General features: G+C 55.7%; 6 protein-coding genes across 6 annotated transcripts; 2 read left to right on the plus strand and 4 right to left on the minus strand.

The window, feature by feature from the left end:
- Positions 1 to 1,756: 1,756 nt before the first annotated feature.
- On the plus strand, positions 1,757 to 5,103 carry B0T26DRAFT_680055 (uncharacterized protein; the record flags this gene model as incomplete). Its single annotated transcript, XM_060440445.1, has 8 exons — positions 1,757 to 1,988; positions 2,067 to 2,234; positions 2,498 to 2,614; positions 2,729 to 2,782; positions 2,861 to 2,952; positions 3,029 to 3,321; positions 3,411 to 4,353; positions 4,405 to 5,103. The coding sequence occupies 8 exons, from the start codon at positions 1,757 to 1,759 to the stop codon at positions 5,101 to 5,103; spliced, it is 2,598 nt and encodes an 865-aa protein (XP_060291456.1).
- Positions 5,104 to 6,486: 1,383 nt separating this feature from the next.
- On the minus strand, positions 6,487 to 8,052 carry B0T26DRAFT_789303 (uncharacterized protein). The gene has a single exon (XM_060446829.1). It carries the CDS (start codon positions 7,824 to 7,826, stop codon positions 6,696 to 6,698), a length of 1,131 nt encoding a protein of 376 aa, XP_060291457.1. The 5' UTR covers positions 7,827 to 8,052; the 3' UTR covers positions 6,487 to 6,695.
- A 4,676-nt stretch (positions 8,053 to 12,728) lies between these two features.
- On the minus strand, positions 12,729 to 14,162 carry B0T26DRAFT_656384 (uncharacterized protein; the record flags this gene model as incomplete). Its single annotated transcript, XM_060438704.1, has 2 exons — positions 12,729 to 13,095; positions 13,153 to 14,162. 2 exons carry the CDS (start codon positions 14,160 to 14,162, stop codon positions 12,729 to 12,731), a joined length of 1,377 nt encoding a protein of 458 aa, XP_060291458.1.
- Positions 14,163 to 14,597: 435 nt separating this feature from the next.
- B0T26DRAFT_726350 (nucleoporin protein Ndc1-Nup) lies at positions 14,598 to 16,915 on the minus strand. The gene is made up of 3 exons (XM_060442816.1): positions 16,618 to 16,915; positions 15,732 to 16,552; positions 14,598 to 15,670 (listed from the first exon to the last, which is right to left on the minus strand). Exons 1-3 carry the CDS (start codon positions 16,760 to 16,762, stop codon positions 14,750 to 14,752), a joined length of 1,887 nt encoding a protein of 628 aa, XP_060291459.1. The 5' UTR covers positions 16,763 to 16,915; the 3' UTR covers positions 14,598 to 14,749.
- A 452-nt stretch (positions 16,916 to 17,367) lies between these two features.
- B0T26DRAFT_755872 (t-SNARE) lies at positions 17,368 to 18,323 on the plus strand (the record flags this gene model as incomplete). The annotated part of the gene is made up of 2 exons (XM_060446020.1): positions 17,368 to 17,673; positions 17,787 to 18,323. The coding sequence occupies 2 exons, from the start codon at positions 17,368 to 17,370 to the stop codon at positions 18,321 to 18,323; spliced, it is 843 nt and encodes a 280-aa protein (XP_060291460.1).
- Positions 18,324 to 18,527: 204 nt separating this feature from the next.
- B0T26DRAFT_601503 (uncharacterized protein) lies at positions 18,528 to 18,956 on the minus strand (the record flags this gene model as incomplete). The annotated part of the gene is made up of 1 exon (XM_060435747.1): positions 18,528 to 18,956. A coding segment is annotated over one exon (429 nt), but the record flags the coding sequence as incomplete, so codon positions are not given.
- Positions 18,957 to 19,162: the final 206 nt, after the last annotated feature.

The raw sequence follows: 19,162 nt of genomic DNA on the forward strand, positions 1-19,162 counted from the left end.
TGTGTTTGAGCCGTTGCGTCACCACCCGATTGCGTTTGTTTGAGAGGAGAAGCCGAAAGTCGATGCCGCTGTCAAAATCAAAGTTGTGGGGTAAACGCCCCCGAACTTCGCGCCACACTCCGCGGTCGGCATCAGCGCTAATGGCCGATAGTATGGCCTTTGCTTGCAAGTACACGTGTATGGGCTGGTTTGATGTGGCGTCAGCCAGAGACGACCCTGTGAAGCGGTACGCAGTAGCGCCGTCAGCACTGGTGAGGGGAGCCAGGATGCGCCGCGGTATCCCGGGACATCCCTAGTCCCTCCGTCTTCACATCATAGCGTGTCCGCCAAAGTCTTGGATCTCCCCCAATGATTATGTCATTCGGATCGCATCTTGGCGGCCAGACTGCGAGTCGGCAGAGGTGGGAATCTGCTGTCGCCTGAGAGATGACGAGGTAGTTTGCGTATTCGCCGAACGTCTTCTGTTGCGATACACGACTGTAAGTTCTCTACAGATATGTGAGTGGCCGTTTTCATATCTCCTCTCTTGAAACCCTTTTTTCCAGAGGCGCGTTGCGGCTCATGGCCAAAGGCAGCGTAGTTGCTGTCCGTGTCCTGGTCGCCAAGGTCACCAGGGTGGTCCGAAAAGGGGTAAGGTGGGTAGGTAGTCATCATTGGATAATCTACGAAGAATTGACCTCGTCTGGCGGAGACATTGGCTCGAGTTGTAGGATTCCTCTGTAACGGCGCGGAGCCGTGATTGCTTTTTGTTTTGTTTTTGGCATGGCGACGGATTTGGTTACTGGCAACCTAATGTGGAATGCGCCCGTTCAAAAAAGAGAAAAAAAAACCTCGCCGGACACTTTCGAGTTTTGTGCTCGATACGACGCCGTTGGGAGCGCAGGATTGAAAGATTCATCGACTTTTACCTCTGGGCGTGGAGGTCACGGAACTGCGCCAGTTGATTTGGGAAATCGGATAAGTCTGCCGTGAAGATGGAAGGAGCGTTTCAAGTTTGTTCGTGTCACGGTCACGGTTGCTGTGACGGCTGTGAGCCCGGTGGTCATCCAAACTTATACGGCCGTTCCTTCCCAGCCAGACCACCTCAGCCAGTGTAGGCGGGTCTGGCCAGCGGGAGCCAGAAAGAAACGTCATCCGTCGTTCCAGTGAACGGCTGCGAGACGAAGTGCTTACCTACCGGGCGGTGGCTAGGTAGGGGTCTGCAAGTCACTGATCATGGCCTCAAGACTCAGATCCTGTCTCTCTCCTTTGTGTTCTCGTCGTTCTCAGGTCTGCCCTGGATATATCTCAATCGCCCCGCAGGCAAATTACGTGACCGATTTCTAGCATGTCCGCAATGCCTATTCCTAGTGGAAGCTGCAGTGAAAATGGATGGAAATTCAGCGGCAGGTATTGCGGTGGTGGTGATGGTGGCGGTGGTGGCGGTGGTGGGAGAAGGCATGGAACGAAGTCGGACTCCATGTTCGAAGGCTTCAACTCGAGCTGGCGATTTAGTGGACGTCATTCGACAGGCTGCCCCAGGCTGCGACGGAAGCCAAGTCAGGTCTTTCACTGCATCAGCACCCATCTCCCTTCTTCGGACGGAGCGCACGTTGTGAATTACCCTACGGCAGGTGAGCCACATTCCAACCGCCCAGAAACACTCAGCAGCCTCCCCTCTACACCTCCCACGCACAAACTTCGCAGATCGCGGCGAGTCGTGAATCTACGGCAGACACGGAAAATGCGCATTTACGAATCCCATACAACTGCCTCGATGGCCTCGCCCCGACCTGGATCACCAGAGGTCGCATCTGAATGTGGCAGCGTGGAATATTCCGAGGACGAGGAGCCCCAGATATGCCAGGCTACGAGCGTCTCCATGACGGTTTCGCGAGCTGTTCTGGTCACGGTAGGAAAAAGCACTTTGTCGGTGGATGCATCCAAGGGAACGAGCCCCAAATGGCCAGGCATTGGGGGAAGCACTGTGGGAGACACTAAGAAGAAAGGTGAGCCTATCGGTGGGTGCTCTTGGGACGAGTCGTCTGTACATGCATTATTTTGGACTCGCCTGGGCGCGCGGGCAGCTAACCATCGTGGGCCACAAGGACGCCGCAAGACAGTTTATGACGAGAAGGTGACTTTTTCGTCCGCCCATGGAAAGGAAGAGGGAGATCCGGTCAAACAATTGCGACAATCGCTGCAGGCGCCCATAGTAGGGACAATAGGGACAATGGGTTACCCCGGTGACAATGGTAACGAACAAGCTATCCATATCTTTCTTCCCCTCCACTGCCTACGCAGGCCCCCCCCCCCTATGTACCTGTACCTGTACCCTACTTCTTTTTTCCACCCAATTTCTACTATTTGGCATCAAACTCTTCCTGCAACACTCGCCAACCGCGTCTTCTCTCTTGACGTCCCCTCCCAAACAAAACCTTTGCATTGCGCGGTCCATGCTCCTCTTGCCCGGGCTCACTGACGCTGACTGTTGACCCGACAACTTCGCAACCTATAGCTCGATGTGATATGGACAACCGCAGTTACAACGATAACACCAATTCGCTACCAAGCAATCTCGGGCCCTTTGTTCTCAAGCCCTGCTCCTTTGACGACCCGTCAACTCGAGAATATAGTGAGTTTCGCTCCCAGTCGCCCACCTCCAACCCACCACGTCGCCAGGGCACCTCTGAGAAGTTCAATTTAGAGCATATCAAGTCTTCCCCTACTGACCTAGGTGGGGTTATAGACCCGAGCCACAAGGGGAACAAGTCTCGTTTGCTTGAAGGTCTGGCTGCTCAGGGTGCGTTGACGTAACTCTCTCCTGCCTCTGCCGCCTGATCCAAGCAAAATTCTAACCATAATTCTTTTCGCCTTCTAGGCCAGGAAGACCATCCATATCGCATAGAGCACTGGGTATCCGGTCTTTGCCTAGACAATTTGCACGATCCTGAGCTTGCTCTTCCGCTCCCCGTGAGTTTCGTCCCAAGTGGCCCCCCCATCCCGCTTTCACGTCCACCTGCCAACACAATACTGACGCGTGCAAAAGTCGCTCCCAAACAACAAAAAGCCTCCCCAAACAGACCTTGCTCCCACAGCCAACTTTGATACTGGCGCCTCGCTGGACCAAACCACGATGCCTAAGAATAAAAACTCCGACAAAATGCGCCACCACGGCAAGCATACAGCACCTGTTGACGATGCTAGAGCTATCCGGGGCAATTTCATCCCCGTATCCCACTCGCTCGGCTCCGTGGTCCCTTCTCCAAGCATCGACCGTTCGCAGGGAGTTTATCTGCAGTTCAGCCTGACTGAGACCCAGATGGACCGTCTTACTGCAGCGTAAGCAGACCTTCCTCTTTCCCTTTTCCCCTCCCCCTTTCTGTTCTCTTTGTCTTTTTATCTTTGCGCACAAATTGACACGCTTGAAGATTGTCCCAGGATGAAGGTGCAGAGCAAGCTGCTCGAGGGCGCCATATGGCCCAGAACGCAGGCCAGTTGAAGCAAACTACCAACAACGAGAACAAGCATCCGTCAACAAGCATGCGATCCCGGTCGCCAACCAAGATTCCGCGGGCAGCTAACACCCTTTCCCGAGACCGATCTCATTCTCCCATCAAACATACGAGCGGGGGCAGGAATGTTGATAATCTTCGTGAGGCTTATGAGTTCGAAGCGAGCCGGACACCCAAGTCCCCAGAAGCGCAAAAGGGCTATCGTACCCCAAAGCAATCCACTACTCCGGTGGCTTCCACGTCCTCGCCAACTTGGAGAGATGTCCGGCATTATCCGACGCCCATTGATACAGAAATTGCTCAGAAAAATGCAAAGAGGGCTTCCATGCATGGACGCGAACAGGTGCCAGCCGTTACTCACAATCCACTTGACACTTCTCGGTCGCCATTCCTCAAAGCAGCCCGTTATGCTCTGTCGGACGACACATCTTCGGTATATTCCCAGGGATCCGACGAAGTGTCTCCACTTGCTCCGATAAGCCCGCTTCGCATCAAGAAGGAAGACTTTCCTAAACATATCAGCGTGCTACAAGGCTACAATGAATGGAGACAGTCTCCCTGCTATTCGGATCCCGAATCTAAGAATTCGCAACACGTCCACTTCGAGAAAGGCTCTGTCAACAATCATCCTGGAACAGCAAATGGGTCATCCAGTGGTGGCACTGAGGGCACATACAATCCTCTCGCTCCTTACCTCATGGCCCAAGACAGCTCCGCTCCGACCAGAATGGCTTCCAAGATCCTAATCGGACAGAACGGTTGGCTGGAGGACACCTCGAAGAAGCAGCCCGAGCCCACCACGTCTCCCAGCAGAAAGGGTGGTTTCTTTGATCGCCTCGTCGAGAAGGCAAAGGAGATGGTAAGAAGCTCCGCTAATGTTACTATGATCGCTCGCTGATAATATTACTAGGTTGACAAGGGCAGCGACACCAAATCCCAGCGCAAGTCCCGAGAGTCAGACAAGAGCCAACCCGGCTCCGGCTCGCGCTCCCTGGCAATCTCGTTGAACCCCCGCGAGCAGAGCTTGCTCTACTGCGAGCTCGAGTTTACGCTGGCAACAGCCATAAATGAGTACGTCAAGGCTCAGCTCAACGGAGGCCGCCTTGACCCTGAAAAGCTGCGCAAGATTGCCGACAGCTGGCAACAGCGAGGCCGACCCAAAGTTGTCAGCTTCCGATATGACCTCGAGACGCAGATCGAGTTGGTCAAGCTCCACGTGAACGATTTCATGTTCTACGGCCGGGCGGCGTCGAACCCCTCCATCCTCGGAATCCTCGACACGATGAAGGTCGACGCGCGCGCCATGCGCATCCGCACCTTTTGCCAGCCCGATACTGTCATCGCCAAGCAGCTCCTAGACGCCCAAAATCTGTTTGACCTCATTGGTGCCCCTGAGCACCAGCAGATCCAGCTGGCCGAGATTGTCGCCTTTGTCAAGGCTGCCATGGAGCGCGAGCGCCTGTTAACCCAGCAGCAGGAGTCGCAGCGCGAGTCGGCCGCCACCGGGCTGACTCCCCTCCGCCATACCAAGAGCCAGTCCGGCGAGACGTGGCACGCGGCGAATCAGGTCCGCCGCACGGCTTCGTATGGAGTCATCAAGGAGGGCTAAACCGAACCCCCACAAACCGCATATAGGCTACCCTGATGTTCAAGGAAGACGTAGCGGCACCACCATTTGGGGTCTTCCCCTTTGTCAGAGTATGCAACGGCGTTTTATTCGCCGTTTCTGTTTTTTCTTTTTTTTTTTGCTTTCTCCCTTACATACCCATCTTCCGAGTACTTTGGTTGGTCACTAGGTTTTACAAGGGAAGAAGGATATGATACCCGGGGCGTTTGGCGCAATCGGCTGCATAGATGGAAATAGGGTACGGAAAACGGATACATGGAGAAAAGGACATGGCTTGACTGTTTATCTTCTTCTTTTCTTTCCTTTTCTGTGGAATACCCCCTCCATCCACTGTCTCGCAGGACGCTGCCAAGTGGCTGACGGCACTGCATTTTCCGGCTGGGAATATATCTCGTATTATTCTGGCAGCCCTGGCGTTTTTGTACGCTTTCTTTTTTCTTCTCTTGTCCGGAGTAGGTTCTGTACTGGGAAAGGAGTGTGTACCTATGTGTAGCTGTAACACGAAGGAAAGGAAAGGGAACTTGGTGTCTCGGAAGGCTTTTGTACATACATACATGTACATGTACAGCGAACGTATCATAGCGCGGCGGTTACTGTCACTGAGGTAATAGCCAGAGGGCTTGTATCTATCTTTGTTCTGGCGTAGCGTTGTGGTGCTACTGGTGTTGGAGTATATGTGTCCACTTAGGTTTTCTCTTTAGGGATGGAGATGTGCAAATAGTTGCATGTTCTCTTGCATGTTCTCTGTGCATCGGGTCTGGGGATGTGATGCCCGCCTACCCAGGTGCTAAGTAACTGCATAATTGATCAATTTTCTGTGTTGAGCAATCTACGAGTCCCTGGTGAAAGTGGTGAAACTAGAGACGTCGGTGCTGTGCCTGGCCGTGGACGTGATTTTTTCTTCTTTCTCTTTCTTATTTCTCCTTGGTACTACTCTCCAAAGCACGCATTTCTATTCATGGAAGTGACCTTTGAAATTCTGCGTATCCCACGACCCCTTTTCCGCACCCATTCAACCTCCATAGACACAACCTCACGGTCTTGTTTCTGTCATTCTTACAAGGCATGTCATACCCTACAGCCCCCCTCAACCTCCAAGACGGAGGAAAAAAGGGCTCGGTACCTGGGTACCAGCCTGCTGCACAAACCCCCTTGAGCAACCACACTTGCTTTCTTTGCGAGTTACGTCGATCACAATTCAGCCACCATTCCCATCATGGCAAGATACAGTACCTAGCGAGATGGGTAAGGTAAGTACCGAAATTCAACGCCTTATCTATAAATAAATCATCATCGTGATCATCATGTCGCTTTGCTTTACAAAACCTACAATGGGACCAAGCCCGTCCGCTCGCTCGCTCGCTCGCTCACTGGCATATAAGCTAGTCCCCCGGAAACAAAGAAATCGCTCAAAGGTGGTGGTGGTATAAAAAGACAAATATTACGACGAAACATATTCCTGACCGTTTCTTTGAGCACATACATTTGAAAGGGACGACAGCCTGAACGGCATAAACACACCCAAACAGAAAGGTGAGGATTTAAAAAAAAAGAGGAACAGAGAAATAAGAGAATCAGTGCCGTCTCCTCTCGTCTCTGTCCCTGCCGCCGACGCGGCTCACGTTGCTCGACGCGGCAGCATAGTAGTCGTCGGCCAAGCCGCCGGGCTTCTTCCCGGGGCGCACGCGCTCCTCGTAGGGCTCGTCAAAGCTGTCGCCGCCGTCGCCGTCGTCATCGTAGTCACTACCGCCCCGCCGCCGGTCTGCTCTGCTCCTACTCCTGTCCCGGTCTCGGCCAGTGCTGCTGTGGGCCCTGCCCCTGTCTCTCGCGTCCCTCTCGAGCGCTGGCACCCTCCTGTCGCCCGACCTGCCGAGGTCTTTAGTGTTGTTGTTTTCGCCGGGGCTGGTGCCCCACTTGCGCTCCCAGGCGTCCTGCTCGCGGTTGGTCTTGCTGCGCGACCTCTCGAGGCGCTTCTCGATGGCGTTGGCGCCGAGGCCGCCGACGGCCGCGCCGACGATGGTGGAGATGAGTGCCGCGCCCTTGCTGCTGTCCTTGCTGCCGCTGCCGCCATGGCGGTGGCCGCGCTCGCTAACCTCGCGCGCGGCCAGGCCGCCGACAATGGCGCCCAGCACGCCGACGCCGAGCCCCGACGTCGACTGCGAGAACGTGTGCTCCAGCACGTGGCGCGCCTTGCCGAGGGGGCTGTGCGAGCGCGAGTGGTCGCGCCTGTGATCGCCACTGTCGTCGTCCGAGTCGGTCAGGTTGTCGCGCCGGTGGCGGGCCTGTTGCCCTCTTGGCGCTGCCGCCATTATGGCGCCTGGCGGCGGCACGGAGCGCGGGCGCTGCGGGCGGTAGTCGCGCGGACGCGGCACCTGCAGCGAGTCGCCCGCGTGCAGGCCTCCCTCGCCGGCACCAGGGGGGTAGAAGGGCGTGTGCTGCTCGTAGTGTAGGCGCGGGGCACCTGCGGCTGCGGCTGCGGCTGCTACTGGCGTCACGATGGGGATGGCGCCGTGCGCGTAGGGAGAAGGCACAAATGCGCCGCCGGAAAAGTGGTAGTCTGGAGACAGATCCCGGGCCGCAGAGGACCTGGCCCTGCCGGCGCCGGCGGGAGACCGTCTGCTGCTTCTGTGGCCGCTGTGCCGAGAGCTGTCGTCACGGTGACGCGGCGGGGAGTAGCTATCGCTGTCGTTATCGTTGTCGTACATCCTCTTCTGGCGCGGGTGTGTGGATGGGAGTAGTTGTTATCCGGTGATGGCTGAATGTCTTGTGCTGAGTATTTCCGTGTGGCGAGGAGAACAAAGTTGTGTGTTGGACGAGCCTTGGGGAGCGTCGACTAGATGTGGCCTTGGCTTTTGTCTGTCACGGGGCTGAGCGGCTCGGCTCGGCTGTAGATGGGATGGATGGACGCGGAACAGTCGGCGCCTGGTTGGGTAATACAGGGAAGGTCGCCTTGGTAAGCTACCTCAATAACCTGGGACTTTCTAGGCTGTCGATGTCGTAGACGGATGCACGGGTGCTGATTAGTGTAGCAGTCAATGAAAGAGGCGAACGTGGAGCGACCAGGCGATGTGGTCGTCTATCGCAAAACACAAAACGAAAGACGGGACACCTCAGATATATGGGATGGTCTACAGTATGTCAATCTCGCTCGCCAATCTCGGCGAGCGAGGCTGTCCAAGTCGGGATGCGACTCCGCCACCTTGTAGGTGAGGGGTTGACAAACCTGACGGTTGTCTAGGGATTGTCCGAAGACAAACCAGAGACGCCAAAGCAAAGCTTCCCTCACTTCCTCCTCATTCACCTCACTCGAGGGGATGCACGGGAGCCTTATCCATCGCGGATTTTCGGGCGCGACGGGCGTCCTAGAACAGGTCGAGATTGACGTCGGCATCAGCCCAGCCCACGCTTCCATGGAAAATGGCACTCGGTTGTCGAGGAAGGGCGGGTGGTGGTGGCGATGATGTCACTGCAGCCAAGCAGAATCCCCCAGGCCCATTTTTCCAATGCACGACATACTAGGAGTATGCAGGGCGTGCATGGGTAAGCTGCAGCCTGGTGCATACATCCAGCACAGTCATACAGACTTTGTGCACTTTGTGCATCGTGTTGCGTCGCACGAAAAGGTGCCCGTTGCAGGTTGTACAGTACGTGGAGCCTTGAAATGAACCCGAGTAGGTTGCAACACCAAGTTGCCTCTTCCTCTCGGAGTTAACAAAGTCTGCAACGAATTTTGGGAGAGAGTCGACATGTTTTGCGGGCCGCAGTCTTAAGCGCAACAATTGAACTAATCACGTCTTCATTCTCTAATCGTGTCTCGAGGTCCAAGCTCGAGGCTCTACCCAAGGCACATCGGGACAGGCTCTCAGCCCTCCCCGTCACCCACACCAGCTCCAAACCAAACAGAATCAGCCACAGCTCTGGCAATCCGAATCCACGCTCACCAGCCCTCTGTCCGCTTGGAAGGCAACCTGATGGACGCAGTGTAACCGGACTCAAACCAACCGCATGCCTTCTGTAAGCCTTCGGACACGAACCAGAGTCATCTGTTATCACGCCCACTCGCAAGCAATAGAGGCAAGAAATATCTCGGTAGGGCTGGGTTGCCGCCAGCCTCGTGGAATGTACAGAACGCGGGCTGCGGTAACATGAATATTGAACGCCCTCGTGTAGCCCCCCCTCTTGGGGACAGCCTGAACGTTTAAAGTCGGCGAGTATGTGAGGATAAGAACTATTGAACCTTGTCGTGCCACCGTCTCTGTGCATGGGCAACACAGGACGCGTACGAGTTTGAAGCCACCCATACGTGTACGTGTGTACTAGTAGCTTTGGTAAGTATTAGGTAAGAGAAACGATTGGCCTTCACCCGAGAGCAAATTCCAATTCCCAGTCTATCCGCGACCCAAGACAGAGCCTCATCCTTATCATGCGGTTGCACACACATTGAGAGACACACACCCCCGAAACGCCTCGCCGCATTTCTTATCTAGGCAGGTGACGCCATTAACTTGAAACAGGAAAAAAGGCAGCAGATTAAATAAGCCATCGCTATCAGAGAGGGGGCATTGCGTGACCGGGTTTCCACGGGTGGTCATGCGTCCCGAGCCCTCTTGGGATGCGCCCCTTTTCCGATTCAACGGGCACTGATGTTCAAGTTTGCGGTCAAGAAAGATGGAGAAAACAAGGGAAAAAAAAGTGTGACTGACTTGCCCGTTTCCCAGAATAAGCTGGTGTAAGTGGCAGCGGCGACCTGTGAACAGCCGTCCCGGGGAGAAACGGCAGGAGCGTGCTTAACGACAAACAAAACTACCGAGGCCGCTTGTTAACGCCCAGACGTTGGTACCTTCCTTGATCATATTGCGGAACTTGCTGGTTACAAGACTCTGGGTTCAACTGGACTGAATGAAACAATGCTTGGGCGAGGTGTTTGTTTTCAAAAAGAAAAAGGAAATCAAAAATCAAAACGTGCCAACAGCAATATCACCAAAGGTTCCGTATTACATATTGTCAATACTTGTCGATCCAACAGAATGAATGTGAACAGCCCCATCAGGTTATGTCAACAGGTACACATTCAAGGCAGTGGCGAGCCTGGTGCCAAACTTGAGCCCCCGGAGAGCAAACAGGCTTTCACCTTGCCCATTCCGAACCACTTCACAGAGAACAATCACGCCATTTCCACGAACTCAAGTCCACAACCCACCACCAACCGTCGCGCAATCAAACACAGATATTGTCCCCATTGCGGCCCTTGCCAACAATCTCCACACTGCCAGGTCACTTGAAGTAGCTGGCCTCGTAGGGGCGGCAGGTGGCGTCTATCTGGCCGAGGGCGTAGTTGACGTCGTTGACGTCGAGGTTGCCACTGCTGTTGGGCACGTCGTGCCCTCCCAGGCGCCGTCGGGGAGGTTCAGCGCCGTGGTGAAAGCTGAGGGGGGCTGCATAGTGGTGGGTTTGGTGGTGATAGCGGTGGGAGGGTTTTTTAAATGGTGGTCAGTGAGGGTAACGATGGCTGATGTTTGTGTCTGGCGTCTGGAGAGAAACTCGGAATCGTCAACGAGGTCCAACGTCCTACCTTTTATGCATTTCTTTTGGCGGACTATCAACTCCAGTCCTCATGACTCTCATCTACCACGAGCGTAGAGTGTTCAACATGGACGTGTTGCCAGCCAAGCCTCTGGCGGATCGAACCATTCACGCACCCGAACCCGCATCCGAAGCATCACGGCCCTGCCTCCTCGCAGGCGGAGCAACATTGATACAGGTACATCGACAGACAGAGATGCAGCCAGGCGCAGCAGTATATGACCCGAGCAACCAATAGCCAATCGTTTCTGAACCACTACTTCAACTACCAGAAACACAGCGACAGCAACAGAGCGGGCCGCGGCGAGTCGACCACAATCCGGCAATATACGTGCCGGTTGATCCATATCAATCGGCGCAGCCACGAACAGCAATAGCCACCGCGCCACGACAGTGCTCGCCGCCTCTGCAGAACCGAAGAGAAAAGAAGCCTTGTCGAAACGCCCGTGCAACATTCAAGCTGTCAAGACATCTAATTCGGTGCCACCCCCTCAGCGCGCGCCTGTTTCTCTCGTCATAGACGAATCTGCCTTCCGAGTATGACCTCAAACTTCGGCAAAGCAACCGAGAGCGAGAAGACGAGATAGATGATCCAAACATCCGCGGCCAGCAAACTAATTACGTAGATAACAAGCTCCTTCGGCCGGAAGTTCTGGTCCTAAAGACTCCCGCCGAGGGCACAGCAGCAGCAGCAGCAGCAGCAACATGGTTGATATCGGTTCCTGTAGTGTCGGTTGACATTCTGAGCTAGCTAGTCAGAATTCTAACCTCGAGACAGACAGACAGACTCCCGTTAAAGGTGCAGTAAGTATGTGGTTAAACTGGAGTTGATGAATGGGTAATAATTATCTCGAGTAAAAAGGTCAAGCGAACGCGGGAGAGATCGGCAATAGTCTAAACTCTCTCCATCTCCCCTTCTTTCCTTCCACAGGGGGCGGGATATACTACCCAACATCCCCCCGGTGTCCCCGCAACATAGGTAATTAGACTAGCTGGAAGGCACAGTGATTGTTAATTACCACGCTCTCTCCATTTAAGAAAATCACCTACTTTGATTAGTTTCCCTAGTGAAACTTCTAAGAAGATTACCTGGGTACTGACTGCTAATGTCAGACCACATGTCGAGTTCAAGACAAAAACATTGACTTGTTAGATGTATTATATTACTTAATTAATATTGTCGGGCTCTTAGACTAGACTAGACGACCCATACATGATTACTCGCTTGTAAGGCGACCTAGTTAATTATTGCTCTCAGATTCTCAGACCAGGTATCTGAGCCTTGCCTTTCTACAATCCAAATCAATTCTTGAATGTCTGTCTAGACTTTGGAAGTGGGGTTTCCAATTCCAAGACGTGAAAGCCCAACTACTCCAAGGCTCGGCCTGAACTTGCCAAGTGCTTTCTCCGAGGGAACCGTAGCTACCTATGGGATAACCCCTGATATCGCAATACAAAGGTGTGGGACTCTCCAAACCTAAGCCGTGCAAGGCCAAACGGCGCCAAGAAGGGCGTTTTCCAAGGCCGCTAGTCGCTCTTGGAGCCTTGATATAAAATCCAAAGAGTCTGTTTGGCGCTGGTTGGTCATGACGTAGTTGACCATGCTAGCCATTATCGTCAGAAGATATGGCCACGGATAATAATTGTCTGCAGAGGTGTATACTCTGCGAATCTCTTGAGGTAGCCGCTGGGCGAATGGACTTTTCGTCTCATGATTATATGTGGCCGTGATGCCGGTTGTGTTGTAGCCTTTTCGTGACATCAACGAATGAGTCATGTTAAGGGTACATGACTGGTGCAGCGGTCGAGGGTTTGAATACGTTGTGTCATTCAGCTACAGCAACGGACTGCGCTAGACTAAGTGCCAGAGCGAGGAAGCTGCTGGAGCTGCCAAACTCGGAGAGGGAAGCAGCGTCTTCTCAGGTAATCAGAGAAACGTCATGCAATTCCTATACCCCGCGACGGCGAGGGGACATTGAAGATGCAACACGCTCCTCGATCAGCCTAGACCTGACATAAAAATATCACTGGCTCTGGGGATGCATCAGGACATAGGGCAGGCCGGTCGCGTCATCGCTCCCGGCAAGCCGGATGACAGACCCCCCTGCGGTCGACGGCAGGCTCGCAGTAGACGCCTGGCTGGCCGGGTAGGGGTGTCTCGTCTGGGCAAAGGTGTCGGTGCTCGACGCCCGCGAGAGGCCTGTATGGCGGCTCTTGGGCGTCGTCGGGGCGGTCCGAAACTGCCAAGTGTTGGCAGAAGAGTTGCGCATAGGCATGCCCGGGCGCAGGCGACCCGAGCTGTCGGTACTCGAGCTGGGTCGCCGATGCGCCTGGAAACTGGCTCCGCCGCCCCCGCCAGCTGGCCCATCTGTGCTCAGAGGGTCGATCTGGCTGCGTATGCTCTGCGCAGTGCTGCTGCTGTTGCTGCTCGATCCCGACGAGCTCGACCCCCCACGGGGCGCATCGTTATCGATGTCGCTATCCAGGGCAGACGAGTCGTCACCGTCCGAGTCGTCGTAGCGGGCCAAAGCCGCCGGACTGAGAGGATACATGTTGCGCAAGATGTCGGCAAAGAGATGCATCAGGTTGCGGAACTGCTCAATGGTGAGGGGACGAGAAGAAAACCGCGCGCTCTCGTATTTGGCGAGGAATTCGCCGTTCAAGGGCGGTGGCGCGAGCACACCCAGCTCGGTCAAGTGTGTCAGGTACTCGCGGAGCCCCAGGCTCTCTGGCCGTTGCAGAAGCGCCACGGCTTCTGGGTCCAGCAAGGGCGGATCGGCCTGGGATTCCGGATCTGGAGGGGCGAGCGTGAGGGCCTTTGCCTCTACTAGGTGTGGCAGCTCGGATATGACAGCGTCATACTGAAGGTTTGGCAGATCTGGGGACGTGGGCGGTGCCCAGCCCGGATGCTCGATCTCGCCCCATACTTCAATGTGGTGCGGGACGATGAGATCGATACTGACACTGGCTCTGTCAGACGCGGCGCTCTTCCTCAGCTTTGGCAGCCGGAGCGCCCGCTTCTCGGTGCTGGGCAGTAAGGCCTTTTCCTCTATCGCAACTACCGTTTCATGCTGCTGCTCCTGCTGCTGAGGCGGAGCCACGGGCGAGACCCGTGGCCTCGCCTCGTAGGCAATAGCGGCGCTCCGGCTTATGCCCTCGACAATGACCTGGCGCACGGCGGTCTTGACATCGCCCTTCTCAATCGGGACCCATGATTTCGGGATCGAGGCCAGCACGGAGCGGTTGATGTAGAGTCGCGCGGCGTAGACGAAGGAGATGATGAGAACGGTTGTGAGGTAGGCGAGCGCAATGATGAGGATGTTGTAGTTCTGTTGGCGCTGGACAGCCTGGTGGATGAGGTCGGCTGGCGTAACGATGAGGAAGGCGAGCAGGACGAGGTAGAGGAAGTAGTAGAAGAAGTTGTACACGATCCGGAAGACTCGCGACGCTGCTGACATTCTGCCGGTGCCGGGCTTGCGATCTCCTTCAGGGCCAGAGCTCGAGGTCCACGCTTCTGCTTCTGGCGAGCTCGGGACACGGGTGTCATGTCTGCGCAGGCAATTCGCCAATTCGCGTGGGAAGTCGCAAGACGCTCTCAATACCGGCCCGCGAGGTTGGCGCTCCTTCCTATTAGTTTCATTGACGAGCCGCGGCGGGGATAAACTCTGGGGTTGGGGACCAAAATTGTCGCGTTAGTGCTCAAGCTTGGAAGCCAAGCTCGTTCGCCGGGACAGGTAGGGTGCCAAAGAGCACCGACAACCCTAACCCTACGAACAGCTAAAAGGCCGTTCCCCTGGTCCTCGTCGATCGCCTGACCCAAGCTCCCTAACAAGAACAACTGTGTCTGTGAAACTCCACCGCCAAGAATTCCCGTTATTGCACCGTTAAGGGGCTTGTTTGTTTATGTTTTATTCTTTTAAAAGTTTTAAAAGTACGGACCACCGGTTGCATTCATTTTGTGTTCCGCCTTTAGTCGAAGTGACACACCCCTACTTTTGTACACATACATAAGAAGTCTTATTCCGTTAGACATCAATAGTTTACCTCATCTTGCCTGACGCATCTCCGGCATCACCGCCTGCTCTGGCGCAGCAAGTCTGGCCGCCTCCTTGGCTAACCGCATGTCTGTCAGACTCAGTCTCAGGTCTCGCGCATACGGCCCAAATGCTTCCACAAGCTCGCGGAGCGACTCCTTCAGCGCATCCGAGATGGCCTCCACCTCGGGGCATTCCCTCTTGCCGACCACATCTGTCCAGTGGGTGGGCAGTGTCTGGGTAAACTTGTGCAGCTTGTTCGCCACCGTCGTCAATGTTCGTATAATCGTCGCAACATCCCTCTGGACATTGCCATACTTGTCCTCTGTCAAACTGTGAACCGCGAACTGGCTCAAAGCAGCTGTGACGTTGATATAGAGGCTTGGATCGCCGTAGGGTTCTCCTAGCACCGCGTGGGCCAGCCGCCTGCTGTATTCCTGTCGGAACGGCCAGCCAACGGCCGAGTTCAGCACCTTCAGGGAAAGAATCTTAAACAGGCTCCCGGGATCATCGATACCAGTAGTCTCGAGCTGCACCTTGCGATATTGGTCCTTCGCGGACTGCAGGGCCTTCTTCGCCAAGGGGCTAAGCTGTGATCCTTGACCGGGGTCAACCACTGTCTGAGTGACCGCCTTCTCGATTTCATTGCGAAACTTGTTTTTGCTCTGGGGGGTTGACTGGAAGATGGCGTCCTCTTTCGGGGGCAGCGTGGTTCGTTTCGGCTGTTCGACTACCGTCGGATCCGGGACCGGTGGCTTGGGGTCCTTGCCGTAGAAGTCGATGCGCACCTCAATTTCCTTCAAAGTGTCAATACAAACCCCATAAACTTGCGCCCACATTGGTGCGTCCTTGCGGTCAATGTCTTCATAAATGGCCTTGCGTCTGTCTGGGAAACTCCGCGCAATATCTGCCAACTCCCACACGGCAAAACACTGAGGACAGTTAAAATTTGGCATACAAGCATCGTAACGGAGGTTTAGGGCGTCCACGTACACGAATGGCAAGCTTCTTGCTCTTTAGCCCGTTTAGTAGGCTTCCATTCGGGTCCTTTGATTCGGCCGTCAAAGGTTTCCCGTTCTTAATTGGCTTCCTGACCAAAAAGATAGAAAAGGCGGTGTTACCAACCGTCCATACCAGCAACAGCATGAGACTAGCACCCCAGCAGCGAAGTATGCTCCTAAACGAAAACGGCAGCGAGGTGGGCAGCAAGTTGGTCTTTGGAAGGTTGTAGACGGGCCGGAGGAAGAACATGAGCGCATGCCATACCGTCGAACGGATGAAGAGCATGTAGACGACGGCACTAATGAACAATCCGACTAGCGACTGGTTCACCGTGACTATGAGGATGACGGGCAACTGGTCCCAGAACTGCTTCCATTGTGTTACTGTCGGCTCAGTCTTCTTGGCGTCTTTGGCTCTGGACGTGCCCAGGGACAGCCGGTCGTTATCGTTGAAGAGGTGGAGGCCGGCCTGGTAGAGGCCGAGTATGACAAAGTGAGCCGTGAAGAAGATGGTCTTCTCGTTCAGTCTCGCCCGGTCCGCAGAGAAGTGCGTGATCCACTCGAGGTGTGCAGATTCGGGGATCGACCACAGGTAAATCTGGCTGAAGAGAAGAGCCGACGTCACATACGTGAAGATGGACTCAATCGTCGGGAGCTTGAACACATTTTGTCGAAAGGTCTGGAAAGCTGAGTTGGAGGTGCGCAGGCCAACATGGTACTGGGCGATGCGGAGGATGATGACGGAGAGGGCGCAAGCGCTGAGAAAGAGGGCGCGCAACCCGGTAGGGCCGATGGGGAACCAATACCAAAAGTCTGTCAAACGAATTCACTGTTAGTGTCGCTCGCGGGGCAGCGCGGGAGTTGCGGTCAAGACGAACAGGAGTTCCAGCTCGCCAAGGCGATTGCCTCGAAGTAGGAGATGGCCAGCAGAATCGAGGCCGTGGTCGAGAAGCGCCGATGCAGCGCGGGCTGCAGAAAGTCCTTATAAGGAGATCTTCTGACGGTAGTGGTAGTGGTCGCCATTTCCGCAGCTGGGCATCGTGAGACCAGCCACAAGCAAATCGGGCAGGCCTCGGTCGGCGGAGATGGTCGCTGGCGGGATTCTTCTTACCTGGTCCTGAATCGCGTTTGGTGGAGTTCCTCACCGAGCAACCCACCTTCGTAAATAAAAAAAAATAATGGCTGCGGCGCCTTTCGACGCAAAGGGCGACAGCTCGTGTTAGCAAGCTTGCCAGCCGTAGCGCCCCACCTGATCGTCTCTGGTTGGCTGCACGCACCTGCTAGGTTCCCGGTCCCCTGCCAGCGGAAGGCACCGACGTTCCCTCCAGCCCGCAGCAGGGGCCTGACGGGCTGCGTGTCGGCTGGCGTCACAGGCCCAGCCAAGGGCCAACCTCGACGGGTCACCTTGGCCGCTGCCTCCGATAAGCCGCAATCGAATCATCACTCCCATCCCATCCAGTCGCTTCTTCAGCACTCGCTACAGCATTGTCTTTGTATTTTCTCTTGAACAGCAAGCTTCATTTAAGGAGGAGCACGACGCGGGTGCTGCATCCAAATCCTCCGACTGCTCTGCTCTGGGTCACCGAGAGCGCATCATCATCCCTGGTATCTCAACACCGCACGAGACCATGTCGTTCGACCAACTCTCGTCGCTCGAGGCGGGGCGGCGCCGCGGCGGCGGTGGCGGCAGCGGCAGCAACCCCGGGTTCAGCGATGACCCCGAGTTCCAGCGGCTATCGCAGGACCTAATGAACAAGATCTTCCGACTCAACGGCAACAACCAGCGGCTGAGCGGCGAGGTCGGGCACCTGGGGACGCGGCGAGACACGCCGCGGGTGCGGGAGCGCGTGCATGAGTTGCTCGAGGAATCGCGCGACCTGTTCAAGGAGGTCGGCGAGGGCGTCAAGAAGATCCAGACGTGGGAGGATGTCACGGTATGCACTGCAGCCCCACTCTTCTAAAATACCGATATACGTCCGCAGCATTTACGCATCTGCTTTACGCTCGAGGGGGTCAAGTTAGCTAATCCGCCTTCACTTATTTATAGCCGACACAAAAATACATGCAGCAGAAGCTGTCACGCGAGTTCCAGACGGCGCTGTCCGAGTTCCAGAACCTGCAGCGGCAGGCGCTCGAGAAGGAGAAGGCGTCGGTGACGGCGGCGCGGGCGACCATCGAGTCGGAGGGGGCGGGCGAGGCCGGCAGCCCTCAACTGCTCGACCACCAGCAACAGCAGCAGTTGCAGCAGCAGCAGGAGCTGACGCGGCTGGCGCCGCAGGACGACGTCGACTTCCAGGAGGCGCTCATCATCGAGCGCGAGGAGGAGATCCGCAACATCGAGCAGGGCGTTGGCGACCTCAACGTGCTCTTCCAGCAGGTGGCGCAGATCGTCACGGAGCAGGGCGAGGTGCTCGACACCATCGCCAACAACGTCGAGAACGTCCGCGAGGACACGCGCGGCGCCGACCGCGAGCTGCGCAGCGCGGCGAGGTACCAGAAGAACGCGAGGAGCAAGGCCTGCTGTCTGCTTCTCATACTGGCCGTCATTCTCACCATTGTCCTTCTGGCCATCTTCTTGGGCTGAAACAATTTTGGGGGGCTTTTGGGGATGCGAAGAGGTCTCAATGTGATACATTTCCCTTTTCTATGTCTAGTGTTCTACCTGGCGGAGTTCAAAGGAGTTTACCCCTTTTCGGGTGCTTGTGTCTAGGTTGCGTTTCCACATTTGTATGTACAGCCCGAAAGCGAGTTCTCGTTCTCCCTATCTATCATCCGTATATCAAGCCTTCTTTGACCGACGCGGCCGGATCAAGATGTTCTCGCTTCCTGTGCAAGGAGTCGGGATCTTGGGCATGGGCATGAGCCGAGATATAGTCTCGGTCTGGACTAAGGTTATTGCCGACGAAGAGATCCAGTAGAGGTGAAGAGCCGCTGGCAAGCTCATTGTCGCGGGCCCGACAAGCAAGGCCACGGCCATCAGCGCCCGCTGCAGCCGTTGGCGTCCCTTGCTCTCGCTCACTGCCACGGTCGACGAGACGGCCCCGCTGCCTGGAGCTGGAGCAGACTGCTCGCCTTGTAGCCCAAACAGCGCCCGTATCCCACGCTCCGTCTTGGGCATGATGTTGAGCACGAGCATGGCCGAGAGCATAAACGGCAGCACGTGCAGCGGATCCGGCACCATGAGGTCGGGGAACCACAGACAGCCCCCCGTCGCAAGAGAGGGGTCTGCCCCGAGAGGCAGCACTTGGTCGCCCACGGTTTGCACGGCCGCCTCTACCGGAGTCACTGGCCCGGCATTAGCGTCCCTCGTAAAAGCTACGGCGGCGTCCGAAGGCGAAGGGAAATCCGGATCTTCCGCAGCAGCGACAGCGGCAGCTTGACCCGCGGCGTCGCCGGACTTTGCGCCGAAGACGAGGTTGCCGA

Source organism: Lasiosphaeria miniovina, assembly GCF_030549165.1.
Source record: "Lasiosphaeria miniovina strain SMH2392-1A chromosome Unknown B0T26scaffold_7, whole genome shotgun sequence".
Taxonomy (NCBI): domain Eukaryota; kingdom Fungi; phylum Ascomycota; class Sordariomycetes; order Sordariales; family Lasiosphaeriaceae; genus Lasiosphaeria; species Lasiosphaeria miniovina.